General features: G+C 30.4%; 1 protein-coding gene across 2 annotated transcripts; it reads right to left on the bottom strand.

Annotated features, from left to right (window-relative positions):
• Nucleotides 1-4,926: 4,926 nt before the first annotated feature.
• Nucleotides 4,927-13,309, bottom strand: LOC113702268 (farnesylcysteine lyase-like). 2 transcript variants are annotated; one of them, XR_011818355.1, is made up of 6 exons: nt 12,384-13,309; nt 11,778-11,951; nt 6,656-7,015; nt 6,208-6,383; nt 5,627-5,750; nt 5,220-5,420 (listed from the first exon to the last, which is right to left on the bottom strand). XR_011818355.1 is itself a non-coding variant. In XM_027223387.2 (5 exons), the coding sequence occupies exons 1-5, from the start codon at nt 12,972-12,974 to the stop codon at nt 5,156-5,158; spliced, it is 1,566 nt and encodes a 521-aa protein (XP_027079188.1). In that variant the 5' UTR covers nt 12,975-13,300; the 3' UTR covers nt 4,927-5,155. The 2 variants fall into 2 exon arrangements, 1 of the variants encoding a protein (XP_027079188.1); XM_027223387.2 differs by lacking the exon at nt 5,627-5,750 and having other exon boundaries at nt 4,927-5,420; nt 12,384-13,300.
• Nucleotides 13,310-16,818: the final 3,509 nt, after the last annotated feature.

Here is a 16,818-nt window from a genome sequence, read left to right as displayed (position 1 = left end):
GTTTATTGTTTGTTTTCAGACAGCCCATCAACAGCTGATACACCTACTGTTCATAATCAAGTAGTTTATGGTGGCTCTTCCTGTATATATGTTTGACAAAGAGATCCTAAAGCTTGAGATTCTTCTTTTTAGCCTAGGTACTTGAATGAAATCCAAGATTAAAAAATATAAATAAGTCTTGAGATTATATCACTATAATTTTCTACAATATGTGTATAAATTGTATCTCATTCAGTCAATTATGAAATGATGACTTATAAGAAGAGGTAATATATCTTCGACTTGGAAATTTGATTTTCCTTTTAGGTCTAATGTAGATACAAGAACAGTGTTTTATGTGCAGAAACATGAAATGTTTAGCCCGTAAATATACTGAAATTTGTTGATTTTATCTTACAGGTATATCCACGCAATTTTTTCTATACTTTATCTTATTTATAGGTATCCTTAGCCTTCATTTTCTCTCCCCTCTGTTATCGTTGTTTGTCCCCCTTTCCTCCGCATTTTAAGTAGCATTCTATTTGTTAACTGGCGTGTTTGTGGTTACTAATCCACCAGATGAGATGTACATTGAAGACTTGAAATGATAAATGTAATTCTCATTTTAGAAACACATCTCTCTCTCTCTCTCTTTGAGAGTTTCTATGTTAATTTGTTTCCTTTCTTAGGTTATGTTGAGATTATATATGTGGGAGTTTTGTGAAATACTTTGCAAATGCCTAGGCAAAACACAATAAATATATACTTTATGACGGAACTAAAATCTTAATTTATTAGAAGCCACTTATTGAACCTATATAGGTGAAAAAAAATTATAGTAAATGATAAAATTTGGGAGAGGTGAATCCTTTAAACGACAATGATAAGGGTTAATCACATTTTATCCCCTTAAAGAATACCCTATTTCTCAGTTTACCTCCTAACCTTTAATTTTGCTCACTTAACCCCCTTTAGGACAAAATTTCCCTTACATTATTTTGACTTTTCATTTACCTTGGTTTCCTTTCTTTTCTCTTTCTTCTTTATTTAATTCTTCCTCTTTCCCACAAAAATCTTCACCTTCATGATTGAAATTAAAAAAGATGAATTGCAGAGATCTATCTTTTCCTTTAATGATTAAAAAAATATTTAAATCACTTTCCTAAAATACAATTTTTTTAGCCTTTCAATTCTTTTAATTTTGGGTTTTCCTCTTTCCTTTCTAGTTTCTCATTTTATTCTCAAGAAAATATCATAAGATGAAATTGTTTTCCTTTCTTTTATTTCTTTTTCTCTTTCTTCTCTCTTTCATCCTTCCCAATAGAAATACCATTTCAACGAAAATTTTTATTTTGAATTTGTAATTGCATATTTCTGGATGAAGGTTTAAAAGACATCAAAAACTAATTTTGATTTTTTGTATGATGCCACATGTCACAAATTTCAATTAATGATTATTAATCAGGTCACAATTTCATCTTAAAATATTTTCTTGGAAATAAAATGAGAAACTAGAAAGAAAAGAGGGAAACCCAAAATTAAAAGAATTGAAAGGCTAAAAAATTGTATTTTAGGAAAGTGATTTGAATATTTTTTTTAATTATTTAAGGAGAAGATAAATCTCTGCAATTCCTCTTTTTTAATTTCAATCATTAAGGTGAAGATTTTTGTGGGAAAGAGGAAGAATTAAATAAAGAAGAAAGAGAAAAAAAATAAAAGAAAGGAAAACAAGGTAAATGAAAAGTCAAAATAATGCAAGGACAATTTTGTCTTAAAGAGGGTTAAGTGAGCAAAATTAAAGGTTAGAGGGTAAACTGAAAAATAGAATATTCTTTAAGGGGATAAAATGTAATTAACCCCATTGATAATGATAACATTGGGAAGAGTGTGGGGAGAGAGTCAAAGAGTAAATGCACATTGATAAAGTTCAGAGAGAGAGAGAGAGAGAGAGAGAGAAGGGATGGAGTATAGACAAATATGCACTTTTTATGTTGTTTTTTATTAATTGTATTCAGTGTTTTAATTCAAGTAGAAGTATGTATAAATGAGACTAATCAAATTAATAGGAATTTTCCTACGCAGATTGAATCTGTATTTTAACGTTAAAAGTAGACTGAAAGTCAACTGATGACAAATCAAAAAAAAAAAAGAATAAAAGAATAAAAAAACAACTGATAGGATTCAAACTTGTCCAACAATCATAAACCCCTCTTAGTAGTCACCACCATCTTGATTATTAATTGGAAAAAAGTTGAGAAGTTTAATAATCCCCTATCAATAACTTCTTAAATTATGGCCAAAGAGGCTCTGCCCCTTCCTGTCAGGTCATGGAAATATAATACTAATATCAAACTACAGCAAATCAACTTTGTTTGTACAATATACTATTTCTCTTTTTTTTTTCCTTAATCTTCAACTTTACCAGAAAATATCACTAATCCAAACATTCAATTTTTGTGCTCAAACTTGCATCTAGGAATTGCCATAACATGCTTTTAATCAAAGCAACAATCATGAAAAAGCGTTGCCTATGGAAGATTGAATCAATTGATAACATTCCATACCAATAGTCTTCACAATATTACAATAGTAATCACGTCTGCATTTCCATATGATCAAGTAGACCCTCATGATTTTGATATTTTGCCATTGCTACAAAACATATTATTAAAGAACTCAGGACTTTGGCAATGAAGGGAAAGACAAAGATGTCTAAAGTCAAGGAAAAAAAAAAAGATTTTTTGTCTAAGCATTTCTCCAAGTGACCAAATAGACTCTCATGATTTTGATCTTTTGCAAATGTTAGAGAACATGTTATTAGAGAAGAAGATCGGTGGCTTTGGTAGTGAAGAGAAAGACAAAAGAATTTTATCCACCACAACCAGAATAATAGTACTTCTAAGTTCTAACGAAGTATAACAAAAAATTCATTTCACAAGAGCATATAAATACATTATAGATCTAAAAGTGGTAATTACTTGAGTGAATTTAAAGGCCTCAAAGCTAAATTTCCCAAGAGCTATTGTCTACAAATTTGTTATTGTGTGACCCTTTAGATGAGAATTTTTATCTCCTCAGTCCGTTTGGATTAGCTGTTTTTGGGATTGTTTTTCAAAAACAGCACTGTAGCATTTCGTTTTTCAAATACAAGTCCGTTTGAATTAGTTGTTTTTGAGGTTGTTTTTCAAAAATTATATAAAAAACTTTTACAGTAGATGTTTTATGGATTATTTTTAGATGTATTTTTAAAACATATTTTCGAGTATTTTTATAATGTATAATTTTTAAATTTTTATAACAATATACAATTATACATTTATAAATAAATATATTTATATAAAAATATAAAAATGTATTATATTATATATAATAAATAATATAAATATATTTATAAATGTATAAATGTATAAATTATAAATGAATATTATATAAATGTATAAATTATAAATTATGAATTTTATATTTTTATATTTATATAAATTTATGCATTTATAATACATTTATAAATATTTATAAATAAATATATTTATAGTTTTATGAATAAATATATTCATATATTTATATATAAATGTTTAAATGTATATTACTATAAATATATAAATTATAAATGTATATTATAATTTATAATTTATAATTTTTATGTTTTTATATTTATATACGTTTATGCATTTATAATACAATTATAAATATTTATAAATAAATATATTTAGATATTTATGAATAAATATATTTATATATTATTATAAATAAGTAAGTGTATTATATATATAAATAAATTTATATATTATATATAAATAAATAAGTGTATTATATTTATTTTTTATTATATATTATATTTATAAATAAATATATAAATGTATTATAAGTGTATTATATATAATATAATACATAACATAAATATATTTATAAATGTATAAATGTATATTATTATAAATGTGTATAAATTATAAATGAATATTATATAAATGTATATTATAATTTATAATTTATAATTTTTATGTTTTTATATTTATATACATTTATGCATTTATAATACAATTATAAATATTTATAAATAAATATATTTATATATTATGTATAAATAAATAAGTGTATTATATTTATAAATAAATTTATATATTATATATAAATAAGTGTATTATACTTATTTATTATATATTATATTTATAAATAAATATATAAATGTATTATAAGTGTATTATATTATATATAATACATAATATAAATATATTTATAAATGTATAAATGTATATTATTATAAATATGTATAAATTATAAATGAATATTATATAAATGTATAAATTAATATATTATAAATATATATTAATACTATGCATAAATGTATTAATGTAATAAATATAAATGTATAAATTTATTAATATTATGTATAAATTTATAATTAATATTATGTATATTAATATAAATGTATGAATGTATTATATTATATGTAATACATAATATAAGTGTATATTATAAATATACATAAATATATATATTATGTTTAAATGTACATTTTTATAAATGTTCAATATATATAATATATATTATGTATATATTAAATATATATAATATATAACATTTATATAAATGTATAATAACACATTTATAATTTATATAATTTATATAATATATAATATTTATATAAATATATAAAAATATATTTTATATAAAATAAAATATTTATAATATGTATAAATAAATATATTTAAATTAATATAATATATATATATCCTATACATAATTGAAATATATAAATTGAAATAAACATATTAAATATGTATTTGGAGTTGTTTTTGATATATTGTTTGGATATGATTTTATAAAAACACGTAAGAAGAGTACCACATCACCTATAAACAACAATACATAGTATTAAACATCAAGTCTGCTATTTGACTTCCAAAATGAGAATTAATCAAGAACGAAAACGAAAATGAAACACATGGGTTACCCTCAACTGATCAGGCATTACACTGAACTTATTCTTAGACATCATGATTGATTAGATATCTTACAAGGTATACATACACACATACATATATATCTCTGCCAAACATACAGCAGCTGCTCTAATTAAGTCATAAAGGTTTAAAATGCATTTAATTGCATCTTTTCGAGCTATAATCTACTTAAGTGTATACATCTCTGCAACACCATATAGCTGCAATGCTTACCCTTATAGGTCTGAATGCATTTGGTATTCAGAGCAAAAGTTTTTCAGGCCCGATGTACCTGAACAGTTTTGACTGGAGAGTCTTGAGAGGATAAGACGAGCTATATTCTCAGCTGAAACAGCACTCGTTTCCATGGTGCTAGCAGCATTCTCGAATGCGTTTACATAGTAGAGATTTTTGGAATCCAATATCAATGGTGCAAACACCTCAGGAGCGTGATAATGAGGATATGCAGCCCAGTTTATTCTGATGGTCTCATTTCTCACACTATGAAAAGCAGGATAAGAAAACATTAGATACAAGGAAGATTACATTGAATAGTAAATACATAACAAAAAAAAGACAAAAAAAAGACAAAAAAAAGACAAGAAGAAGAAAAGAACAACATAAACACACTTGCATGTATGGTAAAAACGGTGCAAAAGAAACATATTGACAAAATATTTAAATAAATTAGTATAGAGATAGCACACATGTATGTTTTTGAGATCTCTTGGGATGGTTGTGTGGAGAACTTGGATATCTTGGGGGTTTAGCAGTTGCTGCATGAGCCTTTATGTGAATCCTCATTGAGTTGAAGAAAAAGAATAATGCATCCTCATCCATTGCAAACATAGGAATCAATTTTCAGTGAGCACAGATTAGTTATAGCAATGCAAGAAACAATATTACGAATGCAACAGGTGGCTGAATACTGATGAAAACATATGATAACATGATCAAAAATTTTGAATGCACAATCAATCCATAGTTGAGAGAAGAAAACAAGCTAGAGTCAAAACTTAAATTATAAATCACCGCCTATTAACGTTTTTCTTTCTCAGGAAGCAACATATTCATCATCCTAATTACAACTTCAATCTATACTTACAGTCAAGAAATGCCAATAAAGCATCAGTGACTTGAATTTTCAAGACGGTAAAGATGACTACAAAGTCTTGCCAACAAACAGTCGGAATGTAAAGAAATTTTCTTAGACAACTGCAACTCAAGATAAGTGCATTGTACTTCCTGATATTCATGACATCCTAGAAGGTACCAAATTTAACCATACCTAAATATGTGATTCAATAATTCTTCAGGCATAAGTTGTCGGGAGAAAATCTTGTAAGTCATATCTTTCTCCCCATGCTTGTTCAGAACAGAGATGCTTGAGAATGGCACACCTGGGGTCTCTGTGGTGCCAACCAATTCCGGGATGTCTGATACCATGTCGAAACCAAAATATTTCTTGCCAAATAAACCCCCAAATCAGGCGCAATTTAAAGAAATCCAAATAAGAAAAATACATTTTAAGCAAATAGGTAATTTTATTACTACAAACTCAACTTGAACAAATATAACTTGCCCCAATATTAGGTGTGGTCCATTTTAGCTCCACAAATAATCTGTTCAAAACCTAACTTTTAATATGGATGTCTTTTCACAACAGTTATTATGATGAAAATAACAATTCAATTGTAATCAGTCCAAAACACTATCAACTAGAACATAATACTCACAGGATTTAAGCAACCCCTAACAAATGTTGTGAAGGTGTGCTGCAATTGTCTCTCAGGAATTGAAATGCCTGGTGTAAAATGAATATTCAGCTCATCCAAGGGTGTAGCAATGACTGCTACCTCGCATGTATAGCTCTCTCCTTCTGTGGAATTCAGCTCATACAGACCTGAAACATAAGATAAAGATTCTATTTCTGTGTGAGGGTGCAAAACAACATGAGACTGATTGATCAGTCCGGCCGCCATTTGCCAATTCCCTCCTTCAATTGACCACAAGCCACCCCCAGACCCTGCCAGAGATACTGCACCAGCTAGTCCACTGATGCGGACACTTTGCCCATAGTTGATTCTTGTGATCACCTGCAGAAGCAAAACATAATGTAAGATCCTTAATTAGGTAACATCATATCATTTCTCCTAGCACGGAAAATTCATTGCAATGCAGCTCCATAAGAACCAAAAATACAGAAATCAACTACTTAACCTCACTATGAATGATACTTCAGTCTGCACTAGACTTATAGACTATGAAAAGACCCACAGACATAAAACACTAGCCCCATATGAGATAAGGATATAAATGTGCAAATTAGCAAAAGAATATGCATCTTTATACGGTCATATCTCCAGACTAAGGGTCTTTAGTTATCCTGGTTAAAAACTTATATTTATTAATCATGAATATGGGAAAATGGAAAACAATAGACAGAGAATATACCATTACATGCAATTACAGCTATTCTTCAATAAAACCATGCAGAGAGGTGCTTGTTCATCTCCTCTAGGTACATGCAGAAACGAAGGAAGCCATATGCATAGAAACATTACGATATGGAAATGATGATTCCCATGTCAGTGGCATTATTATCTGCTTCTTAAATGTCATATGTCAAAATTTGATATTGTATGAGAATTCTTGCAATGAAAGTGATCTTTGCTATCCAGAGTTGCATAAGTTTGTAAGCAAAAAGGTCGAGTGTCTCTATCTAGGCTCTGACTCTGAAAATCAAATAATAAATTCTAAAAAGTAATAAATCCTTGATTTAGAAGCGTAAATAATTTTGAAAAGGAGAAACACGTACATGTCAAGGACTAGTCAGCAATATCCTAATCTAATTCCCATAAAGTTCATGCAACTGTGTCTGTGATTTGTTTCCAAAAATATCAAATAGAAAATATAAATTATATAATTTATGCCTCTAGAAAATTTGCACAAAAAAATGAAAAAAAAAAGCTTTCTAAATGCCCAACCTTTTTTTCCGAGGACATAAAAGGGAATGAATTATTCAGTTATGCATCATGGGAGAATTACTATAAAAACACAAGCAAGAAACTTTAGAAACACCCTATAAAATGGTATTTCTAGAATATTACATAAATAGACAGATTTAGGAAAGGATTTACATTAATACAGCAAAGGATTTACATTTATTTATCCACAATCAATGAATTATTTCATCTTTCTTCATTTTGCACTTTCCAGTTAGGAAGACTTCAGAAGGGGATGTCCTGCATGACCATTAAGCTTCAACATGACCGTTCTCACTTTTGATGAACTTAAGTGTTCTAATATGTTTATCTATTATACCCTCACAATATTGCAATTCAAATGTAAATTTGACCTCATGCCCATGAGATTTCCAAATTTAAGTTGCCTAAAGATTCTGCTCAGTTCCAAACTTATCCAACATAATTTTCTGTGAACTTCCAATTGGCTCTGTCGTATTTGAATAGAAAATTAACATATTCTAAGGAATTCAAAATCATAAATGCAATGTAAGTACTTCAAATTACACCCTATTTCCTGTTTCTAAAAACAATCCATGGTCTAGAATGTTTACACGCCAAAAGTGCAATCATGTAACAAACTCCACTTCTGTCTTATCATAGTCTCATAAATAACCTAAATTGTGGATCTAATAATTTCAACTTCAGTGAACAAATGCATGTTCTAAGATTGGAAATACCATCTATTCATTTCAGGGACAAGATGGACACAATCTTTCTTCAGGACACAATGGACACTTGAATGTTTCTTCAGGCCAAGAGGAAACTAATAAAAAAACAACCTTCTCTCATCAGTACCTACCAAACTTACGACCAAAAGAATGGATATCTTTCACAAGCACTACCTCACAAAAACATGAATTCATAGCTTCCAAAACCAAATTCTGGTACACTGAAATCAAATGACTGCATTTGTTTATCCATAAATACAATAAAGGGATAAAATATGCAAATTTAGATTCTTTCTACACTCCTCCAACTACTCTTGGAAATGAAGAAAGGCAACTGCTACTGGAACATATGTGCAAATAGAACTATGGACAAAGATGTACATAAAATGCTGCATCTCTGGATCCATAAAGAAATTAGAAACTTCATATGTCAACTACCGAAATTTTATAAATAAATAAAAAGAATTAGCTTCGCTTGGAGTTAATCCTTGATTTTTATCGTTAAGGAAGCAAAACAAGCTTAACCCAAAGATCAACTTTCAAAGTCCCAAATAACAAAGCCTCTACTTGGATTCACCCCCCTCAAAGCTCCTATGTGCAGCATCAGGACAAAAGTTCACATTTCCATGTAGCATTGAAAACTATAATGCTTATAGATTGCTCACTCTCTTAAGGTAGGACTTAATTCAAATGGAATAAAAAAATCTCAAGAAAAAAATGAACAGGGTGTATGATCCTTTTTATAGTTAAAGAGAAACTGTTCCTTCAATCAGTCCTGTTAAAAAGCTATAAGATACAGAGCTTCAGATTACTAAGCTGGTAGAACACCAAACTTGCCTATTGGTCTGAGGGTTAGATGATACTGCGACTTCATGTTTTTAACTTGCCAAGTGAATGTCAATAGGTATTGTACTGAAATAGGAACAGAACGCATTAAAAATCACAAATTAAAGAAAAAAGGAAAGGAACGTATTCAAAATCACAAATTAAAGAAAAAAAGTAAAGGAGTTGAACACAGATGCAACAGTTAAAAGATATCCCCTGGAATACCATTGATTGAAAATGATTTTTTCATGTTCTTTGACATCCAACCCAAGTTAACAAAAAAAGTTCAGATAAGGTATGCAACAAGATGTCTCCCAAAGAAATCATAGGCAAGGAAAAGAACAAATGCAGTAGCTGGGCATATCTTTTTATTACTTCATTTCATTTTCCCTCTATCTGTTTCAGTTTGCTTTCCTTACCAATTTTTATTCTTCATCCTAACATATTTCTGTTATTGTTGCAGACACAGCAGCCAAATTCTGGATACAGCTTGACAACAATTGACAGCTTTCCTCAACAAGACACCATAAATTCCATCCTTTCATGCAGATTCAACTTTTGCAGTCAAAATCACCAAAATGCTAAGTAAAAAGCCTAAAACCACCATAAGTTCTGAAGGCTAAAGCCTACCTACATCAAATGAAGTCAAATTGCACGTTTTTTGGCTTAATATAAACTCCAAAGCCTCATGAATATTATTCCAACATGTCAATAGAACCCAGAAGGAAAAATAATGTAATCAAATTGAAAAAACCAAGAAAAACACTACTAGATTAAGTCTCTAAGGTTAACAAGTAGCTTTTACATGTCCAAAAGCTACCTAAAGGGCCCAAAGAAAGGCTCAGGTTTTTCGCTGATAACTTGCTACAACCCCAAGCACATCATAAATTACACCACCTATTCAAGCATTTTCTAGAAGCTTTTTATACCAAACTGCTCCCTTTATGTCTCACACTTTATAATCCTCAGCAAGTTTCAGCTCTCAGCATCAGAAGCTATGGCATCAAAAACTAGGACTCCTTGGGCCATGTACACCACTAACGCACACAAGAATGCACATCTGTTTCAATGCTGACTATCACAACAAGTTGTATTGCTTTTGCATCACTCCACTGGGGTTCAAGTGTTGAGTAAAATACAAGAAGTTAGTGCTTAGATATGCTGTCAAAGGAGAAGTTTATGAAGTTTTAAATTTTTTAAACATTTCTGTAATTCAAACTTACAAGTTCGTAGTGGCCTATGAAACATCTTCAGAGCAGCAATGTTGTATCATTCATGGCTGCATATTCTAAAAGTGAATATACAAAGTGAAACAATCCTCACTCACTCAGCACAAGATTTAGCCATTTTCTGCTAATTATGATGGATCCTGTTCATGTTACTCCTAGTCACAGGACAAGAGTAATTTGAGATTCTCAGATTTTGTATTTCATTGTTCAATTCTTTAGGAGAGTATCGGACTACAATTGCAAATAGTAGATGTTTTTATATAATGCCTTAAAAATATCAGAACTAGCAGTGCCAGTTTAGAAAACATGGAATTACATAACTCAAGGATCTAGAGAATAAATGAATAAAAATAGGATTTGTCTGTTTTAAATTTGATTAAGTGCTCCCTCATTTATTTTATTCTGTGCCAAATAGTTGAGGATGTGGCAAATGTTTACTTGAAGAACAGACTGCAATGGGCCGTTGACCAAGTGCTCCAGAGTAGAAGTGAAATAGGGTGATATCAGCAAAATCATGCTCACCGATATCACAAGATGTCACATTATCATGTGGTTTCTCTTAAAACCACAAGGTTTATGGGGTGCGATTGTGGACCTTGGTCCACAGAGAAATTTTCCAACATAAAATGACTATAAGCATACACTTTTATGTGAATTTTTACTTTTGTCTCATCATGACTTCCTGACATTCTTTTACTAATGTCTCACCACGACTTCCAGACACTCTAACAACAATCAAATCCATGAGATGAACAGATATCAAGGAGAAAACAATTAAAAAAATTCCATAGCCTAAGCTCCTCTTTCACTTTTGCTTCCTTAAATTGGTAACAATTTTCAGGAGACAAGCACTTGAAAACAGGATTCACTTTTCTCATGATAACAATAGAGTAGTTAAAATAATAAGCAATTAAAAAAATCAATCTAGTGTTGCTCCCAGTTTCAGAAATGAATTTTCCCATAGTGGATTGCATTAACAAGACCACTCGGCTTTGGTTTCATTTTAACTATTCTCACATTACAATCAACATGCATTAGCACTTGGAAAATCAATGGATTAAAAGAACCACAAAAGCAAAGGGAAAATGGAAGGATAGGGAACTTTCGAACCGTGACAAGCTCTTGAATGAGTAGAGGAGACAACCCAGCATCAACCAATTCCTCCTCAAGAGTCTGAGTTGTCAAATCATAGAGGCCCGCCCACTTCAGCATCTCCTCCACACTCTCAAACACCGGCCGACTGTCAAATGGTTTATAATACTTCAAAAATTTACCAAGCATCCTCTGTAAACATCATACGAACAATAAGTTGTACATTCTGCTAAAATGCATGTACAGTTGTACTTTTAGTTTGAAAAACAATTGCACCGCACACTGTAACATTTTTACTCTCAAATAAGTCTCAAAAGCACTGTAATACTTCAAAATCTATCAACAGTCCCATGTAAACATCATAAGAAGAGAAAGTTGTACATTATGCTTAAGTACTTATACTCTCAGTTAGAAAAATATTTGCACCACGTGCTGTAATCTTTATACTCTCGACTACAGTCTCAACTGCAGTATAATACATCAGAAATCTATGAACACACCTGGAAAGAAGTTGTACATTCCGCTTAATTGCTTGACTCATAATTCGACAGATAGTTGCACCTCATGCTGTAATATTTGTACTCTCAACGAATTATAATTAAAGAATGGAAGAAATTAATGTACCTCGACGAAATTAGTCATGCGAAAGAGAGAGCGGCCATAGCGAAGGAACATCTTAATCGAATTGGCAAGTGAAACAAAGCTTTGGACGATCACACTTTCGGAATCCGAGGTAAAAGTCTTGAATATGAATTTATGGCCATCCCAAATTCCCAAAGAGAAACAAGACATGGAAGTGGATGGTTTTCTCACGGTGAGATTAAGCAATCTAGTGAACTCCAAGGCGTGGTAGTTTTTGGGATGGAGAATGGAGGCTCCGGCCTCAAAGGTCTCGCCGGCGACGGAGACAGTGGCCATGCGGCCACCAACCACCCCGTGTCGCTCGAAGATTCTGATTTGACCAATCTGAGCATCGTAGGGGTTCGAATTGGAGTAGTGCCGGAGGAAGTGAGCTACCGACGATCCGCCGATGCCGCTGCCGATTATGCAAACACTGGCCGGTAGCGGTGAAGGAGAAGCCGATGACAGTAGTAGGAGCAGTGTGAATACTAGCGCGATTAGGGGCTTTTTCGTCATTTTGCCGATTCCTCTTGGACTTGTCTTTCCACTAGTAGAATTGTACACACACCCACACTCAACACACACAGAGACCATCGAGAAACCGGCCCAGAAGACTCTGGGACTTGTGAATATTGTGTTCTCTCTCTTTCTTGACTCTTAAGACAGAGCAGCAATGTAATTCTACCACACAGCAGAAGTTAAAACCCGAGCCGCCCGCTGACTCGTTCGAAGAAACAACCGTTAATGGCTGGATGTCCCTCCGTTGACTGGCTAATTCCCTAATATTACCCAAAAATCAAAAATTTCTGACAGACGTGGCGCTGATAAAATTTTTTTTTAAAACTATGCCCGCCATGATGATACAGTACAATAAGCAATAATTTTTTATTTTTTAAATTCCTGGGGCAGCCACTTTTTTCAAAAAAAAAAAAAAAACAATTCAAGGGCTTCTATGCTAAGTCAACACGCGGCTCTTTTTTTCAAAAGAAATTTTCTGAGCCTGCCGGCTATCTTAAGTTAGAAACCTTTCATTTGCAAACTGATGAGGATTTGATGGTGTTGGTCCCCGCTGGCAAGAAAGAATAGAATTAATGGTGCCGTAAAACCCAATGCAAAAGAGCCACCATCCCATCTGTTTCAAAGATAGAAAAGATCAAGAAAAGACGATGACCGCTTAGTTTGTTTGTACAGTGTATTATTTGAAATAGTTATCATAGCATTTTTTATGATATATTATATGTGAGAAAAAAAGTGATTAAAAATATAAAAAAAAATAGGATAGGAAATATGTTTATGATATAAGCCAAATATTATTTAAAAAAATAATATATTCAAAAAAACTGTTTGGATAGTCAAATTTTTTCAAATAATTATTTATTTGTATCATAAACACATTTTTCAATCCATTCTTTTATATTGCCAATCACTTTTTTATTTCATATTCATCACATCACAAAAAGTACTACATTAATTATTTCAATATAATAATATAGGTTTGTTTGGATAGTGTATTATTTGAAATAAATACTGTAGCACTTTTTGTGATATGATGTATGTGAGATAAAAAAGTAATTGAAAATATAAAAAGGTAGGTTGGGAAATGTGTTTGTGATGCAAGCGAAATATTTTTTGAAATAATTTTGGTATCCAAACACTCCCAGTGTGGGAGTGTTTGGATACAAAACTTATCCCAAATAATATTTCGCTTGCATCATAAACACATTTTTCAACCCACCTTTTTATATTCCCAACCACCTTTTTATCTCACATACATCACATCACAAAAAGTGCTACAGTAATTATTCCAAATAATATTTCAAATAATACCCTATCCAACTTTTCATAATTGATAGCCGACTTGAATTGCTTGATGAATTTGAGCACTTTTTTATTGAGTCAATTCAACTTTTAACTAAATACAGCTTGAAAATATTCCAATATTATGTACTCCCGTTTATATTGCTATTTTTGAAAGTTTTTGTAGAAAAATATACTGTAGCGATTTGATATATGTGAGGTAAAATTAAAAAGATGATTGGAAAATGTATTCATGAAAAATATAAAAAATTTTCTGTGAAAAACCACAATCCAAACAAAGAAGCATAATTGTTTTCAATCATACTTGACTTTTATTGACCTTTAATCTGTTGAACATGTTTACCAACTAATGGGCTTTAATTATTCAATATGAAGGGTAAGATTTTTAAATAATGAAATTGGCAATTGATAGAAAAAAAAAAGGACATGAGAAATAAGGGAAAATTACATTTTAATCTTGATAATGAAAATTTTACACATTGAAAATCTTGGTTTTACTTAAAATTGGAGTCAAAACCTCCCTAGTGAAGAAGTAGACCAAGAAAATGACAAAAAAAACTGATAACAAGGATACACAAATTTCAAGAATGTAGAAATCAAGATGAAATTCACTGAATATGCAAGCATGTTTCAAGAACATCTATTTCTTCTTTTTCTTTTTTAAAAATAAACATTAACTACGACAAATTAGATTAGATAAATTACAGCATGAATCTAGTCTACAATCTTTTTTTCTTTGACTTAAAGAATTAGCATGGCATTGGGACTGGTTTTCTTTTGGAAAGAAATAAAGTATAGAAAATTTCAGTGAATTCATCCAGAAAAAGCACACCTCGAGTCCATGACTAAAGTTACGTGACTTTTGTGTACTTTGGACCTACCAGCGGAGACCAATACCATCAAATCCTCGTCAATTTGCAAAGGGAAGGTTTGTAAGTTTTGGCAAAAATAAAAGGGTTGTCGTGCTGACTTAGCAAGGAGCAGCCGAAAAAATTAAAACATTCTTAATTGTTATCGTGCTATGTCAACAGTGCAGGCATAGTTTTAGAGACAGATTTTGCCAGCACCGCATTTGCCAGATTTTTTTATTTTTGGATAATATTCTAAGGAATTAGCCCGTTGACTTTGGTCGGCTATTGATATATATATATATATATATATATATATATATATATATATATATATTTCATTGTTTCATCCTAGGACTCGATAATGTTCATAATTACCTCAATTAAGGCTTAATAATTACATAGATTTATATAATTTGGTATAAATAGATTTTCATTTTCTTAAAATTCATACAAATTTTTTTTAAAAAAAATCCAGAGGAGTAAGGTTGACCAAAAAAATGTGAAATTAACTAGAAGGGCACTAAATTGCTTTATTAATGGCTGTAGGACAAAAATAAACATATTTATCCATCTACTTTGAAAACAATACCATTATTTGGATCAATGATTTGAAAATTTTGCACATAAAACAATTTAGCACTTAATTGAGTCCTTTAATTAAAAAATTGTGGTACGCTTAAAATAATTAGAAGTATGAATGTGCCAAATGAAATGTAACAATATTGAAATACTTAAGTCGAAGCTATGTTTATTTGAGGTTCGACAATGACCAACATTAACTTTTACAAATTAGAGAATAGGCTGGCTAAATATTTAGAAACTTTAGTTTTATCCCATAATTGAACGCCTTCAAAATTATAGATTGTCTTTTTCTCTATGCATTGCTTGGCTAAAAATTCAAGTCTTTAAATCATATAATCAAAACTAAATGCATGTTCAGAATTAAAAATAAATGTAACTTGGAAACAAAAAAATTTCATATTTCATTTTGAATTCGTCTTTCATTTATTGCATAAAGAACTTCTCATTTCGACTGCTATCAAAGTAGTTGCATGCCCCAATCTCAAGGTCCAAGCTCTATTACTATTAGTCTATACACTTGACATATTCAGGCACCGATAAATCTTGGGGCATGTAGAATACGCTAAAAGTACAGTCGTTGTATTAAAAATATGTGTTAATACATCATGCAGAGACCAAAATACAGATGGAAAATGAAAAGGGAATATGTGGTATTTGGATCTGATCACTGGCTTATAAAATATTTATTATATAGAAGTCATTTGGATATAGTCGTTGGCTTAATATGGATCATGATAGGATTAATTATGATAATTGTGTTCCTATCAACCGTCCACAGGTTTGTGCAATTCTTTTGCAAATAAAAAAGTTATATTGATGATAACATGTTTACAGATGAATAAAGCCAATAAAAATTGGTGCAAAGTGATAATTGAAATTTATTTTTTTACTAGTATAAATAAAAGAACATGTGTCATTTCAATTCAATTTTAGTTCAGATTAACCCATCGTTTGAATTTGTTCATTTGAGAATGTGTTAATTTAAGTCATTTTTATTTTGTATAACATAAAATAACCTATATATTATGCATATAATTTTATTGTCAAACATATATTATGCATATAAGGTTGTGCCAATTATTTGGATTTGGTCATGGGCTTATACATTTTTATTATGTAGAGATCATAATATAAATAGAAAATACAATTACATATAAAAGTTAATGGATTAAAAACTTTAAAGATAT

Source organism: Coffea arabica, chromosome 7e (genome assembly GCF_036785885.1).
Source record: "Coffea arabica cultivar ET-39 chromosome 7e, Coffea Arabica ET-39 HiFi, whole genome shotgun sequence".
NCBI lineage: Eukaryota > Viridiplantae > Streptophyta > Magnoliopsida > Gentianales > Rubiaceae > Coffea > Coffea arabica.
Note: the sequence above shows the minus strand (reverse complement) of the source record. Positions and strands in the feature narration are given on the sequence as shown.

Coding starts and splice junctions, on each gene's coding strand:
- LOC113702268 (XM_027223387.2), bottom strand. CDS start 12,974: ATGGTCTCTGTGTGTGTTGAGTGTGGGTGTGTGTACAATTCTACTAGT. Junction 11,952..12,383: donor GCATGACTAATTTCGTCGAG/GTACATTAATTT, acceptor TGATGTTTACAG/AGGATGCTTGGTAAATTTTT. Junction 5,421..6,207: donor TTATTGAATCACATATTTAG/GTATGGTTAAAT, acceptor TGCTTTTCATAG/TGTGAGAAATGAGACCATCA.